This window comes from Scheffersomyces xylosifermentans (assembly GCF_036884685.1).
Source record: "Scheffersomyces xylosifermentans strain CBS 12540 chromosome Unknown RJT20scaffold_1, whole genome shotgun sequence".
Classification (NCBI taxonomy): Eukaryota; Fungi; Ascomycota; class Pichiomycetes; order Serinales; family Debaryomycetaceae; genus Scheffersomyces; species Scheffersomyces xylosifermentans.
Window position 1 is genome coordinate 930,576 of NW_027042939.1, and position 14,535 is coordinate 945,110.

At 39.8% G+C, this 14,535-nt stretch overlaps 6 protein-coding genes across 6 annotated transcripts; 3 read left to right on the forward strand and 3 right to left on the reverse strand. All coding sequences in view use genetic code 12, as the record gives it.

The window, feature by feature from the left end:
- Positions 1-92: 92 nt before the first annotated feature.
- On the forward strand, positions 93-1,387 carry RJT20DRAFT_9428 (mRNA-binding phosphate metabolism regulator). The gene has a single exon (XM_064921524.1). It carries the CDS (start codon positions 190-192, stop codon positions 1,228-1,230), a length of 1,041 nt encoding a protein of 346 aa, XP_064776887.1. The 5' UTR covers positions 93-189; the 3' UTR covers positions 1,231-1,387.
- A 1-nt stretch (position 1,388) lies between these two features.
- On the forward strand, positions 1,389-2,455 carry RJT20DRAFT_9429 (putative monooxygenase). The gene has a single exon (XM_064921525.1). It carries the CDS (start codon positions 1,625-1,627, stop codon positions 2,420-2,422), a length of 798 nt encoding a protein of 265 aa, XP_064776888.1. The 5' UTR covers positions 1,389-1,624; the 3' UTR covers positions 2,423-2,455.
- A 340-nt stretch (positions 2,456-2,795) lies between these two features.
- Positions 2,796-4,435, forward strand: NUF2 (kinetochore-associated Ndc80 complex subunit). The gene has a single exon (XM_064916086.1). It carries the CDS (start codon positions 2,892-2,894, stop codon positions 4,413-4,415), a length of 1,524 nt encoding a protein of 507 aa, XP_064776889.1. The 5' UTR covers positions 2,796-2,891; the 3' UTR covers positions 4,416-4,435.
- Positions 4,436-6,812, reverse strand: RJT20DRAFT_123936 (MDR family MFS transporter). The gene has a single exon (XM_064916087.1). It carries the CDS (start codon positions 6,377-6,379, stop codon positions 4,490-4,492), a length of 1,890 nt encoding a protein of 629 aa, XP_064776890.1. The 5' UTR covers positions 6,380-6,812; the 3' UTR covers positions 4,436-4,489.
- Positions 6,813-7,294: 482 nt separating this feature from the next.
- On the reverse strand, positions 7,295-9,387 carry RJT20DRAFT_123937 (MDR family MFS transporter). The gene has a single exon (XM_064916088.1). The coding sequence runs from the start codon at positions 9,222-9,224 to the stop codon at positions 7,371-7,373; it is 1,854 nt and encodes a 617-aa protein (XP_064776891.1). The 5' UTR covers positions 9,225-9,387; the 3' UTR covers positions 7,295-7,370.
- Positions 9,388-10,327: 940 nt separating this feature from the next.
- GPR1 (Gpr1p) lies at positions 10,328-12,676 on the reverse strand (the record flags this gene model as incomplete). Its single annotated transcript, XM_064918100.1, has 1 exon — positions 10,328-12,676. One exon carries the CDS (start codon positions 12,674-12,676, stop codon positions 10,328-10,330), a length of 2,349 nt encoding a protein of 782 aa, XP_064776892.1.
- Positions 12,677-14,535: the final 1,859 nt, after the last annotated feature.

The window sequence follows — 14,535 nt, forward strand, 5'->3', positions numbered from 1 at the left end:
TAGTTTGCAGTTTAATGTGTTGCAAAAAAATGGCTGTAAATATATATAAGGAGCCGAAATCCCTGATTTTATTTTATGATCTTTTTTATGTATATGTGTATGTTTTATAGTATAGCACTACTATAGTTATTATCATTTAGTTATCTATCTATTATCTTGATATATAAGTCCTTTTATATTCATTTGACAATGCTCAACTACTTTCACTCAGATGCTTTCTTTCCCAACGAAGACGACTTTAACCACCACGCCCTCACTCTCCTGCAAGACGGAGTATCTGATCTTTCTATGGTAAGAACAGTTTCACTGGGCTCTAGTGTGGAATCCAAGTATTTCACACCAAGAACCCTTTCTGCAGTTGAGTCATTGGAGGCAAGTGACGTTCTCAATTCAATACCTGTGGTTGCAAGAACCAGCATTTGGTCCACTTCTTATAAGAGGAGCCAGATCGACTCTTTGAGTGTTCCTGAGCACAACTCCGTTACTCCTTTCTTCAGCGGTGATGTGGCATACAATAGAACGAGAAGGTTGAGCGATGAAATCAATGCTCCAAATTTTAATAATGACGCCGCTACTTACAGCTACAATAACAAAAACAACAATGTTGTTGCGTACAATAATTACGCAGATTGCTCCAATGACTACTCCGCTCCGATTACTCCAGTCTCTCCAATTAAGCAAGCCTACTACGCCCCATTGAAACAACCAGAAGCAAAATTCAGAAGCTCTCGCTTGACATTCAGATCTTATAAGGGAAAGATTTTCACAATACCCCCCAAGTCCAAGTTCTTTGTTATCAAGTCGTACAACATCCTTGATGTCACGTCTTCTTTTACCCACAATATTTGGACTTCTACAGATCTTGGTAACAAAAGATTGAACAAAGCCTATAAAGAATTGCGGATGACTGGAGATGCCGAAGTAGATGGCAAGATCTTCTTGTTCTTTCTGGTAAATGCTTCAGGCAAGTTTTGCGGTGTATCAGAAATGAAAGATTGCATTGACTTTACCAAAACCAGTTATATTTGGGTAGAACAAACTCGCTGGAAAGGTGAATTTCCAGTTGAGTGGTTGCTTATTAAAGATGTGCCAAACCGTTATTTCCAGCACTTGAAAGTGCCAACAAATGAGTTCAAACCCGTAACGAATTCAAGGGATACTCAAGAAATTCCTTTTGACATTGGTATTTCAATGTTAAAGATTATTAGTTCTTTCAAAACAAATACTTGAGGGTGGGAGATAAATCGAGAGTGATCTTTTTCCAGAAGTATTTTCAAATTATGATAAAAATAAAAAAAATGTTAAAAAATTTTAAAAAATCTCATATAAGATTGTACCATAGCTAATTTTAGTAAGAAAGCTAATAGCAGATTACCTCTTCCCTATTGGCATAAACCATATGTGATGAAACGTATTTAGCTATTTCCTTCGTACGCACAATGGTTGCTAATCGTAAAATCGATATCGGGCTCTATGCAAAATGCGACGGTGAAAAATTCCTAGGTGTACGACAGAAATCGTACCATCAAATGGTATTAAATAGATACTAGGAGTACAATAAGCAATTGCAATTGAAGTCTAGAGAGTTTCATAGATAGCACTGAACAACCACCACCATTGAAATATGATTTCAAGGCAAATCAACATAAGGCAAGCTTCAGTGTGTGGCCGTGTAGTCTCATCTTACATTCACCCCGGTCGTTCCATTCAGCCTATACGCTCATTACATGAGAGCAAGAAGAACGAGGAAGATATATCCAGAGATGCCTCAGCAAAGAAATACTACGGAGAAGATGTAGAATATGGTGCTTTGTCTAAAGCCCAAAAAGCATTCCTCGATAGAGTCATCAGAGTAGACCAAGCTGGAGAATTGGGAGCAAACTACATTTACATGGGTCAGTATGCCGTTTTGGCCAGTAAATATCCTCATTTGAGACCAGTATTAAAGCATATGTGGGAGCAGGAGATTCATCACCATAACACTTTCAATGCTTTGCAGACAAATAGACGTGTGAGGCCTTCATTGTTAACACCATTGTGGAAAGTAGGTGCAGTTGCCATTGGCGCTGGTACAGCACTTATAAGTAAAGAGGCTGCAATGGCATGCACCGTAGCCGTTGAAACAGTAATTGGAGGTCACTACAATCAACAATTGAGAGTCTTAATGAACCAATATGACGTTCCTATTTACGACAAGAAGACTGGAGAGAAGTTGAGTGACGATGAAATTACTAGTGAAATTGAACATTCACCAGAATTGAAGGAATTGAAGGATCAAATCAGCACTTTCAGAGATCAGGAATTAGAACATTTGGATACCGCTCTAAAGCACGATGCCGAAAAGGCTGTTCCTTATATTTTATTAACGGAAGGCATCAAGCTTATTTGTAGAGGTGCTATTTGGGGTGCCGAAAGGATTTAAAGGATGGAATAGATGAAGCTAGTGGTATGGAACTGGGGAGCACTTGCGTTCTTTGCTACAGGAGCTTAGATTAGAAATAAAAAAAAGAATAAAAAGGCCAAATTTATCGTTTGTAAATAGCCCAATGAATATATGAGTCTACAAAACATAAAACAAAAGAATAATACAATATCATGTACTACTGAAAACAAACTTTCTCTCAATAGCCCACTGAACGTGTTCACAAATTCCTACCATATACCATATACAAACACTAGAACTCGCATTCTCGTACGTCTTTTGTTATAAAAGCACATGACTTCATATCACATGATCCCACATCTAACATACACTTTTGTTTACATTTTGATTCTGCGAATGCAGTTTATCAGAACCTCTAATATCAAACAACACTCCTATGGATAGATACAATACTACCCATTAGAAAGGTGAAGGTTGAGACATTGTAGTTGCACAATTGCGGGAGACCATGACGTCCCGTCTTAGTACCATGCATCGAGGCGGAACTCAGAATATCCGCCGGACACATCAGCTTTCTCAACAAGATGCGTTTCCTTTACTAGACACCAAAGAAATCACTATTTGCTTGCAGAGTTGTGACTTCCTAGCAACAGAGGAGTTGGTGGCGAAACCCACGAGTCAGTTCATAAGGTCGTTGTTTGAACAGTTTCTAGACACATTTATGGGGCTATCAACCGAGACATTGCAGAAGAAAGTGCGTTCTTTAAACAGACCTGATGGAAGCCGTGACAGCAACGGCAGTGATGCTAATCATGATAACCAAAATGACAACAATAACCATATACAAAATAACGGGAATACCGCTGGAAATGGACATAACCTAATGAACGGAGTAGACGAAGAAGAAGAGGACGACACAACCCAAGCACTAAACATAATAGGGTTACACAGAGCAGCTTATAAGTTCTTCCAGAGTTGTGGAGTATATGATTTAACAATAATGGACATAATAAGACCCGAACCACTGAAGACGAAAAGGATCTTGAGTGCAGTGGTCAACTTTGCTCGTTTCAGAGAGGAGCATTCTGCAGAATGTGAACAGCTAGTCATAGAAAGTGAAGCCAGCTTGGAAAGAATAAGGCAGGTCCAGGCGGATAATGACAAGGTGATTGGTCAGATACAAGGAATAAAACGAAAAATCGAGGATGATGACCAAAACAGCAGCCAGAAGAAAGCCACCCTTAAAAACATTAATGCCTATAATTCAAGGATAGAGTCAGAATTGAAGAAATTGAAAAAGGCCGACGAAGTATTATCCTTGGAGCGTAAGCGATACAAGGAAGAAAAAGAAAGATTATCCCACGTATTAGAAGATTTCCATTATCTTGCTCATAATGCTGCTATAGAAGTTGACGTTTTAAAGAGCTATTCGGAAACCGACTTGTCCGTTTTAAACAAAATTGTAGCCGACTTGAAGGCACAATTGACAGAGTATCAAAATATATATGACGACTTGAATCAAAGGGATAAAAATATGGCAATAACCATAGAATCTATTCAGACAGTGGAAAACGAATTGAAAAATCTTTTTAGAATATTAGAAGAACTCAGGAACGAAGTTGCGAAGGAGAGAGATGAGTTATCAAAGTTGGCTGCCATGGAGGAAATATTAGAGAACTCGCAAGCTGAAATAAGGGAGAAAGAGAGAGATACAGAACAAGTTGAGAGACAATTGAACGTCATACTAGAGAAAAATGAAAAGTTAAGAATACAAGCCGATGAGAAAGCTCAAATCCAGCAGAAGGAATTAAATTCTATAGAAGAGAAATACAAGAAGTTGGTAGAGGAGAGGAAAAAGAAGGAGAAACGAGATAGTGAAAGAAGGGATGTCATCAATGAAATTGAGGGGAGAATTGACCAGAAGTTGTTAGAACACCAAATGGAAATCCGAAACATAGAGATTAAGGCTGCTCGTCTCAACTCTCAAATCAGGTTGTATTTAGATCAGGTTGGGAAGAAGATTCTCAACTGAGATATTTTAATTAATATGTATATTAGTGTATAACATTATGTGTATCATACCAAATAATAGAATAGCCATGTTGCTCAGTTTTGAACTGTAGAATCCTTGGATGATATAGCATTAGACCCCGTAGGGTTGTCTGTTGTTTCATTTTCAACTTCTGAAGGCGGAATTGAAGCTGAATCATCTTCTTCGTCTTCCTTGCTTCTTATATCGGAATGTTTTGGGATACGCTTATTGGTGGTGAAAAATGATGCAATACAAGCTACACATGCCAACGAAAGCCCAAGATAAAACACATTGTGTAAAGAGCGCATAAATTGATCAAGGACCAATTCCCTAGCTGCTTCAGGTAACTGATTGATGATTCTTGGAGTGGAAATGAGCAGCTTAGCGGGTATTTCCAGTAATATTCTATATTCTTCCGAATCTTTGGGTAAAGTCTTCAAAGCATTTTTAAGGTACGTAGTTCCACTTATCTGGAAGATTAGCTGCGCCAACGTAACTGATATGGCAGCTCCAGCTGATTTAACAAAGTTTAGGAAAATGGTGATGGCGATCAATGAGCCCTCGATATCTGGAGGGGCTCTTAATTGAGCAGCTAGCATTGAGCTTTGGAAATTTAATCCAATGGAAACACCTCCCACTATCAAGAGACCAATTCTGTGATGAACTGGCGAATGCTTCGTCAAAAGCAATAGCAAGCCTGTTCCAATTGGACCTAGAACACCAGAAACAATCATTGTTATTTTCACATGTCTGGTAAATCTGATGAACATACCATTCGATATTGACGATATTGTCACCGCAATAATTAAAGGTAACAAGTCAACACCTGATTTCCAGGCTGTTGCATTGAAAATGACTTGAAAATAAACTGCTAAATATGTTAAATTGGAAAGGAAGAATGCAAAGTTGAACCCAGAACAAATACATGCTGCAGCAACTTGAGGTATCGTGATAACCTCTTTGATAATAATAGGATGTTTTGAATATATGAAGTTCCAGACTCCAAATATAATTAAGAGAATGCCTCCCAAAATGAAGCAGCATATAACAGCAGCCGACTTCCATGGAAAGTCAATTCCTCCGAATGTTAAGCCCAACAACGCCAACACCAAACCTGAAGTCATTAGAAAGGTACCCAAATAATCAATTCTTGCCAACTTTTCTTTCAAGTTGCCATGAGGCTTTGGAGGATGGAACCCAAGAAACAACACCACCAAAGCCAAACCTCCAATTGGAATGTTGATATAGAAACACCAACGCCAGGAAACATGTGTTGCAAAAGCTCCTCCAATGAAAGGACCCAATACACTGGCCACAGAAAAAGTAACTCCAATTAAAGTGTATGAAAGAGGTCTTATCGAAATGGGGACGGATTCAGTAAGAATGACCACAATCATTGCTTGGACAGCACCTCCGCCAATACCTTGGATAGTTCTTCCTCCAATGAGCATACCCATAGAATTTGCTAAAGCGGAAATTAATGACCCTATTTCAAATACCACGACACCTACGACAAGAGTGTATTTTCTTCCAAATGCAATGGCGACTTTACCATAGGATGGTGCTAGTGTTGCCATAGGTAACAAGAAACCCGAGGTCAACCATCCAATCTTTTCGAACTCCTTAAACTTATCACCAACCTGAGTTAGTATTGTGGAGATAATAGTTTGGTCTAATGCTACAAGAAACAAGCAAGCAACGCAACTTGCTAGCGTCAAAGCCAAACTCAAACCAGTGAGGTATTGTTCTGTGGCTTTTGTTCCGTCTCCAGCATTGCTTTCATAGAATTTTGCAGTCTTCTGTGGAGTTGTAGAAGATGCTGTTGCACCAATTGGAGGTGTTGTCACCTGTTCTTGCTTATGGGTATTGGATTCGGATGAAGGTAAGATGCTGATATCTAGTTCTTCTTTGGACTGGCTGCTTTGAGACTCAGTTATTGTGTTCGAAGGTTTCCTGAACATCATTTGCTAGTCAACTGTGAGATATCTTGGTATCGCGTGATGCCAATTGTGAACGGTGGTAAAGATATATGCTGAAACTTCAATGAATTACAACGTGAAGTTGTTAATTTAAACCTTAATTTCAATGAAGGCTAAGTGAATACAAATTCTTACTAAACCACGCTGTTATAGATGAAGATGGGTAAAATTTCAGGATTTACGTAGATCGTATAGTCTAGCAAATGCGAGCTCGGTCCATTCATAGAAACAAGTGTTCCAGAACTTAACCAGAGACACTTAAATTATCAGAAACAGTAAAAATTGTAGAAAATAGAAGAAAACTGGATTGAATTGCACACCCCAGTGAATTTAAAACTAATATATACTAAAAATGCCCTGTTCTAGCTGACCCTGACATTACTAATGATTGGGTCAAGGATTCTTATAAAACGAGTGATGGTGCTCCAGGTTTTTTTTTCGCAAGGGTCAGTTGCCCCACATTTGGATATTTGCGACACATGGAGATAAGACGGTATTAGCGAAGATTAGAAAATTATTGCAGTAATTGGATGGAAGGCTTGGCATGATGATGATATTTCATTTAGGGATGTAATTGGGGATGTAAGATAGTGCTGAAGATAAACCTTAGTTGAGTCCCTGGGGTAGGGGTGACTCTATAGTTAGTTAGTTATGTTGCATGACTGCGAAATTGAGTGGCATCTCCACTCACGTGCGGCTGGCTGCGAAATGGTGGCTGACGATAAAGTCAGTGAGGCAGTACACTGAGATTGGATCTTGGGAGACTGTTGTAATGTGGAGATGGAGTAGAGCTCTTAAGAAACGAAATTCGAACTCAATGCTTTGGAACTCTCAACAAAAATGTCTGACAGTACTACTACTACTATTACTACTACATCCTCTCTCTCAAGTAGCTAGGAACTATCATCTTAAACTTCCATTCTTCTTTGATATTAATGTCTTGCCTATTCTATGTAATGTTTATACTGTTTTAAGTCTATTTGCTCTTCGATAACGACGAATCAGTGTGGCTATGAACTTCAGCTTTCTCTAAAGATTTTTCGTGTGGGGTTTCTTCAGCGGCCAATTCCCCCTTCTCCTCATCCTTGACCTTGTCCTCATCTTTGCCCTTGATATCAGTATCCTTAGGGATTCTCTTGTTTGTGGTAAATATCGAACCAATTAAGGCTACAAACGAAAATGCAAGACCAAGGTAGAATACGTTATGCAAAGCGTGCATGAATTGGTCCAACACCAATTGCTTTGCGGTTTCAGGCAAACTTTGAATGATTTTAGGAGTGGAGATCAATTGTTTGGCAGGAATTACCAGGAGCAATTTATATTCCTCGGAGTCCTTCGATAAACCCTTTAACATGCTGTTGATGTATCTTTGACCACTTGTCTGGAAAATGAGCTGCGCTAAAGTCACGGAAACTGCTGCTAAACCAGACTTAAGGAAATTCAAAAAGATGGTTGCCAAAATCAAAGATCCTGTGACATCGGGTGGTGCAACCAACTGTGCTGCCAACATGGAACTTTGAAATTGTAAACCAATCGACACACCTCCCAAAATTAATAATCCAATTCTGTCTTTTACTGGCGAGTCTTTCTTAAGAAGCAAAAGCATACCAGTACCAACAGGTCCCAAAATACCAGATATAAGCATAGTAATCTTGACATGTCTTGTCTTTCTAATAAATGCACCATTAAGCATCGAACTACAAGTCACTGTGATGATCATTGGAAGCAAGTCAACACCCGACTTCCATGCTGTAGCATTGAAAATGACTTGGAAGTACACGGCAAGGTAGGTGAAATTGGACAAGAAAAAGGCGAAGTTGAAAGCTCCACTTACGCAAGCAGCGATAATTTGAGGGACAACAACGATTTCTTTCAAGATAATTGGCGTTTTGGAGTATTGGAAGTTCCAAACGCTAAAGACACCCAATAACAAACCACCAAAAACAAAACAACAAATAACAGCTGCAGATTTCCATGGGAAATCAATTCCACCAAAAGTCAAACCCAAGAGGATTAAAACAAGGGATGTCGTTAAGAAGAAAGTACCTATGTAGTCAATTTTTGCTAATTTCTGTCTAATATTTCCTTGTGGTCTAGGAGGGTGGAATCCAAATACTAACAAGACAAAAGCCAAGGCACCAATTGGGATGTTAATATAGAAGCACCAACGCCACGAGACGTGTGTAGCAAACGCACCACCAATGAACGGTCCTAACACACTTGACACGGAGAAGGTAACTCCCAAGAGCATGTAAGAAAGTGATCTCCTTGAGATAGGCACTGACTCAGTAAGAATCACAACAACCATGGCCTGGATGGCACCACCTCCAATACCCTGAATGACTCTTCCTCCAATAAGCATACTCATGGAGTTGGACAAACCGGAGATTAAGGAGCCAATTTCGAAAATTATGACACCTACAAGTAATGTGTACTTTCTACCGAATGCAATGGAGATTTTACCATAGGATGGAGCTAAGGTGGCCATGGGTAACAAATAACCTGAAGTCAACCATCCAATTTTCTCGAATTCCTGGAACTTGTCACCAACTTGGGTTAAAATAGTGGAGACGATTGTTTGATCTAAAGCTGCAAGGAATAAACATGCTACACAACTTATAAGGGTGATAGCTAATGGGAGACCCGTTAAATACTGGTCTGTAGCCTTGGTACCATCGCCTGCGTTACTCTCATAGTACTTCTCCGTTTCTACTATTTCTGGCTTCTCCTCATTGGAACCAGTACCTTCCAAGGCCTTGACTGAGGCCTCCAACTCACTATCAGGTGTACCCAGTGAAACCCTTTTGAGCTCTGCTTGTTCTTGACTCATTTCCTTTTAGGGCACAAGAGGAATTCCCAATCTGAAAAATTCTTCACTGCTTCACGAATATGTGTTTCTTTGCGTACAAGAAACACTAAAGCGTACAGACTTAACAGAGCAAATTAATTACTGACGATTACTTTACAGATCCGAGCAAAAGAAGGAATGTCAACTATCTATATATGAATACATAAAATTCCATCGTAGCTACCTGCCTTGCAGTCGACTTTTGTGGAAAGCTGAGTAATGCCGCATACAAGAAGACTGCGAAAAGTTAAAATTTTTGGCGAGGAGACGGAGATAGCGCTAAAACGGGTACATTTCACAGCTTTCTTGGGGAAACCGATTGGGACAGATTCTTCAACGCCTTTTGCATTGCAAGGGATCTGTCTCTGACAGAGACCAACTAGGATAGTGGTTCCAAAGACTACTCAGCATTAGGTTTAAAGGGTTATGTGAGTGAGACATATTTTCGAAGTGTGGGAAAAATATTATAGTGAGGTTCGAAGAGGTTCTAATGATGTTATCACGGATAAGATCCGAGCTTCGGTCTGTATCAAGCGACGCCACCCACGAGAGGAGGACCTACATTAAATGAGATCTCGTATGCCTAAGGAAAAGAAAAGGCAAAAGAAAGACAGCAAATGGTGCAATTCTCAGGTGGCCGTATTCTGCTATTTTATTATGTCAAACACCCGCTGCTGTGCCCGATGCTCGGTCCGCGTCCGAATCGGAATTCACATGGATCTATCCGATCAATTATTTTTTCTCTATACACCTAACTTTTGGCAATATGTGAGTGAAAATAAATTACATACACTTTGATGTTACACTACAGATATTGAGCTGCAAAATCGTAGAAAGACTTCTTCAGCAATGTTGAAGAGAATTATTGAGTGGATTTTCCATTGGGTGGTTCATGATATGCTTTAACTGACTTACTTCTAAGTAGTGAAACAAGTCATTTTGACGTTATCCTTTACAGTTTTTATATAACTCTATTAGTGTATTAATTGTTATTAAATAACCGTAATAAATAAATATGGTACAATGCACTCAGGCACTCCGAACAACGTAATCCGAAACTTCGTTGTCCTCAATTATAGTACAAATCAATGGTGGGGAGGCCCCTTCTTCAAAAATTCCATGAAATCAATTTCATCGTCTTCTTCTTCTAATGCTCCAGCGCTTGATGTAGTGGAGTTCCTTGAGGCGCTGCCATTGAGACCAACTGATGATGTATGGGACCTCTTTGGTGTAGAAATAACCGGCAACCCAGTTGTGGCACTTCTCTTTTGCAAAGGTCTCAACTCTAGATTGCCGTTAATGCTGCTCATCATCGTGTTCGTACTCAAGCTCATCCTTCTGGTTTCATTATTACCATGGAGTGCAATAGGATCAGTCAGTTCCAGCGGTAAGCGATCACGCATGGACTTATTGCAAGAAATAATACTTCCCTTTCTATTTGAATGTGATGATGACGTTCCGCCAACGGATCCACGTTTCTTATTTGAAGAACCCAATGATTTTTCAACGTTGAAATTAAGAGTGAAACTATGAAGATTTTTTCGGAAATCGCCCTCATTAAGGTCACCGTTGAGCACGTTGGAAAAGTCATGTTTGGCACTGATATTATTGATGCCTGCACCAATCTTCTCTTGAGCCTTCTCGCCTTCCGAAGCATGTATGGATTTGTATCTACGAATCTTCCCATTGATATACTTCACTTGGAATTTAGAGATATTTTCCTCTGTTGGAAGTGTAAAGAGAGGAAGCTTGACAGAGTTTGCCCATTGTCTCCATTTGGAGTACTGCTGAATATCGACTAGTCCTGCTGTGGTACTAAGTGAGTTTTTAGTCCACCTTGCACTTGTTGCAATTGAGTCGCTGGTTCCATCATGTCCTTCGCTACCTGTAGATGTTGGATGAGTATGGTGGTGCCCATGATGAACTAACATATTGTCCACTCTAGTCATGTGTTCTTTCTCGAAATTCTTCATGATGGTATATTTCCATGGTTGCTCACGATAGAAGAAGACAAGAGCATCCACAAATCCATTTAATGGTTGGAAAAATGCCCCCATGCAATTGATCCAGAAAATTGGGCCATGACGTTCCTCATAGTTGACCTGCGTCACATGAAGGATAAAAGGAAATAACCAAAGGAAACAGTATGCAAATGGGTAAACAAAAATCGACTTCATCTGCTTTTGGATAATTTTCTGTCTCTTCCTAAAGTTTTCCAAATTAGCAGCATGGAGTTCTGGGTCGTAGATGATGTTCTCGGTGTCGACATGCACTGGTGTAGTAGATAAGTCGGAAACATCTTCATCGTCATCATCGTCATCATTCTCATCTTTCGGCTGCCTGTTTACACTAGGTTCTCTACTGAGTGATTGATGAGTATTTTGAACGCTTGTGTCATCTTCGGTTGGAAATACAAATTTAGGCATGGCTGTGTCAGCTATCAAGCTCACGAAATACTTGAGGGATGAGTACAAGCCAGGATTTTCATCTTCGCCGAGTTTGGGATGAACGCTGCCGTGGGATTTATGCATCGTGGTGAAAACACCACCAAGAGTCTTAAACTCTTTAATCACATGATAGTATATGAATGCATAGAAAACGAAAATGATAATGACTATGCAATAACGTGGGACCCATGAAAGAACAAACCTATACCAAAGAGGTCTTTGTGGCAAGTAGCACCAGCACACTAATGATATATAGCCTGTTCCATTGACGAAAGCCAAACTTGCGAGGACTATTGGTATAAGGAACGAAGCGGCGTACACCCAAAGACGGTACTTGTAAAGACCACCTTCTGTTCTGGTAGAGTTCTTGACTTTCGTCGTAAGCGATGGCTTGAAGATGAGTAAGTAGGTGTGCACAGCAAAGGCAAGAATTGCAATATCAGCTCCTTCTATTGCCGTTGCTGTAAAGAATCCTACCACTTGGCAAAAATTGTCATTGTAATAGGATGAACTGTGTGTGAGAACTCTTGTTGGATACAAAAGTAAAATTATGGCCTTCAACATGTCGAAGAACAAAAGGAAGAAAATGAGTTGATGACGGAAAATCAACCGCCTTGGATCGATAGCTAAAAAGGCATAGAATGCTGCTAAACACAAGGTAATAGAGGCACATGAAGACGACGTTGCGAGAATACGTTGTATCATAGCCTGTCTGTCAGTAAACTCGTCGATCTGATTGTGGGGTTTTGTCATTCGTTTGATAAGGTGTTCTGAAGTGGCAAATAGCATTTCGCATATAGAAGATATAATCGACGACGAGTTTGAAGGGGATATTGGTGATGCTGTAGATTGTCGGAGGAATGCGTTATGGGTATTGGTTGACGTCGCTATACCCGTCGCTATTGATGTGAGGGCTGTAGCTGTAAATGATGACGATAATGCTGACGTAGCTGTTGATATGTATGGTGTGTGAGGTAGTGACAGCATTTTAATGGATATGTATGTGTGTATGTGAATGTATGGTGAAAGGTATTAACAGAGGAAATCTGAGGCCTTATGGAATATATTCCTTTTGGATGTATGTTGTGGATAGCAATAATATCTGAGCTTCTAGATATTCCTGACTGCTATGATCGTATCTTATACTCTTAATCTGGAAGTGCAATGTGTACTTTAAGACTTGAAGAATAATGCTGGTAGTAAGGGCACTGTTCTTAATTTAGCAGTAGACTGAACGAGTGAGCGGCAGTCTTAACTTCAACACGAAATACAACAATATTAATGGGTCTTTGTGGAGATAAGGTCGTAGGAATGGGTTTGAATGGGTGCTAGTACGTGCTACTATTTTTACACCAATTTACTGGGATTTCACCCAGTTTCTCTCACGGTATTGTAAGTGTTAAAGGCACTCCTTATTAACACAAAAGAAGAACTCGTTGTAATAACCACCGGCGTTTTTGAAGCACAGTTTACTGATTAACTGGTACTGCTGTTCTGCGGCAGAATGCTGGAACCCAATACGCAAATCTTCTGCTTAGCCGCCGAATAGTGTAGTGTTTCTTAGTTTAGTTTGTTGAACTTGACCTGAGCCTGGTTGTTCTGGGTTCTTTAGGATTGACAAAGTCTCCGTTTTCTTTTTCCTGTAGGTAACAACAATCACCAAACGTGACAAGGCTGGGAAATATGCAAGGAAAAAGAGAGGAAGAGATGGATGTCTGACAGAGAGCGATGACAGCGATGGGGGCTGGTTAATGTAGTGGGGAAAGAAAAAGTTTAGAAATAATCGGTTTGTCATGAACAGGGATGATCTAGACAACTGGTGTTTTATGCAATAGAGACCTCCGAAGCTAAAAATGTTGAACCCGCATAAGCACGGTTCTCGTGGACGTTACTGGCTCAAAGATACCCATGGTTTCCCTGGGAGTTGGATGCCGGAAAGGGCAAAGATAAAAATGGCTGAAGATTTATATATTTTATAGCGGTTTTCATCTTGGATAAATTGGCAATGGGAGGCAATAAGGATTATTGGTAATTTTGAGTTAGTGCCGATGAGTGGTTTGCATAATTAAATTGCTTGGTGTGTCACTGACATGGGCTGTACACCAGAGTTGGTAAGAAACGATGGTAATTCTAGACATGGCCATGGACAAAATCTTTAGTAATATCTGGACATAAAAGCTTGAATGGGGCGATTTTGCACAAAATTCGACTTGCAACCAAAAGTACTGTTATATTATCAAGAATAGATCGGGTAAAAGATATGGGACCACACAAATTCCAGGCAGCGAGATGCTGCTCCATTAGCCAGTTAATTGTTGACGTTCATTATTATTATGTTACGATAATGCTGGAGAAGTTCTGCGTAGAAATAATGATCTTACTTATTTGTTCTGAAGGTAGACGAGGTCGACCACTGATTGCCGAGTCAGGAGGCCGCTGTAAAGAGAAATTTGCTACCAGAAGTATTAGGTTGTGATGTAAACAGGGATTACAATCAAGGTTCAGAATATCCTGATCACAGTACAGTTTCGTTAATTAAGCATTATATCAAACTCTACGAAGATATCAAACACAGTCACAACATAGCTGTTCTTGAGGTTCGCTAAGAAAAAACGACTAAAGTAATAGGGGTTAGTGGAGATATCGGCCGTATAGCTTACATGTATCTACAATAACTAACGGTAAAGAGACACAACTATGGCATCTCTGCAGGGAAGAGTTGTTAAATTCGTAACTTAATCTCTTTACGGACCTGTCATACAGACCCTATATTGATAGTAGTGCATGTAAATTCGGCAGTCAACTGAGCGATTTGACTCTTTGGGGTTTAAAAGCGAGGCATTTTC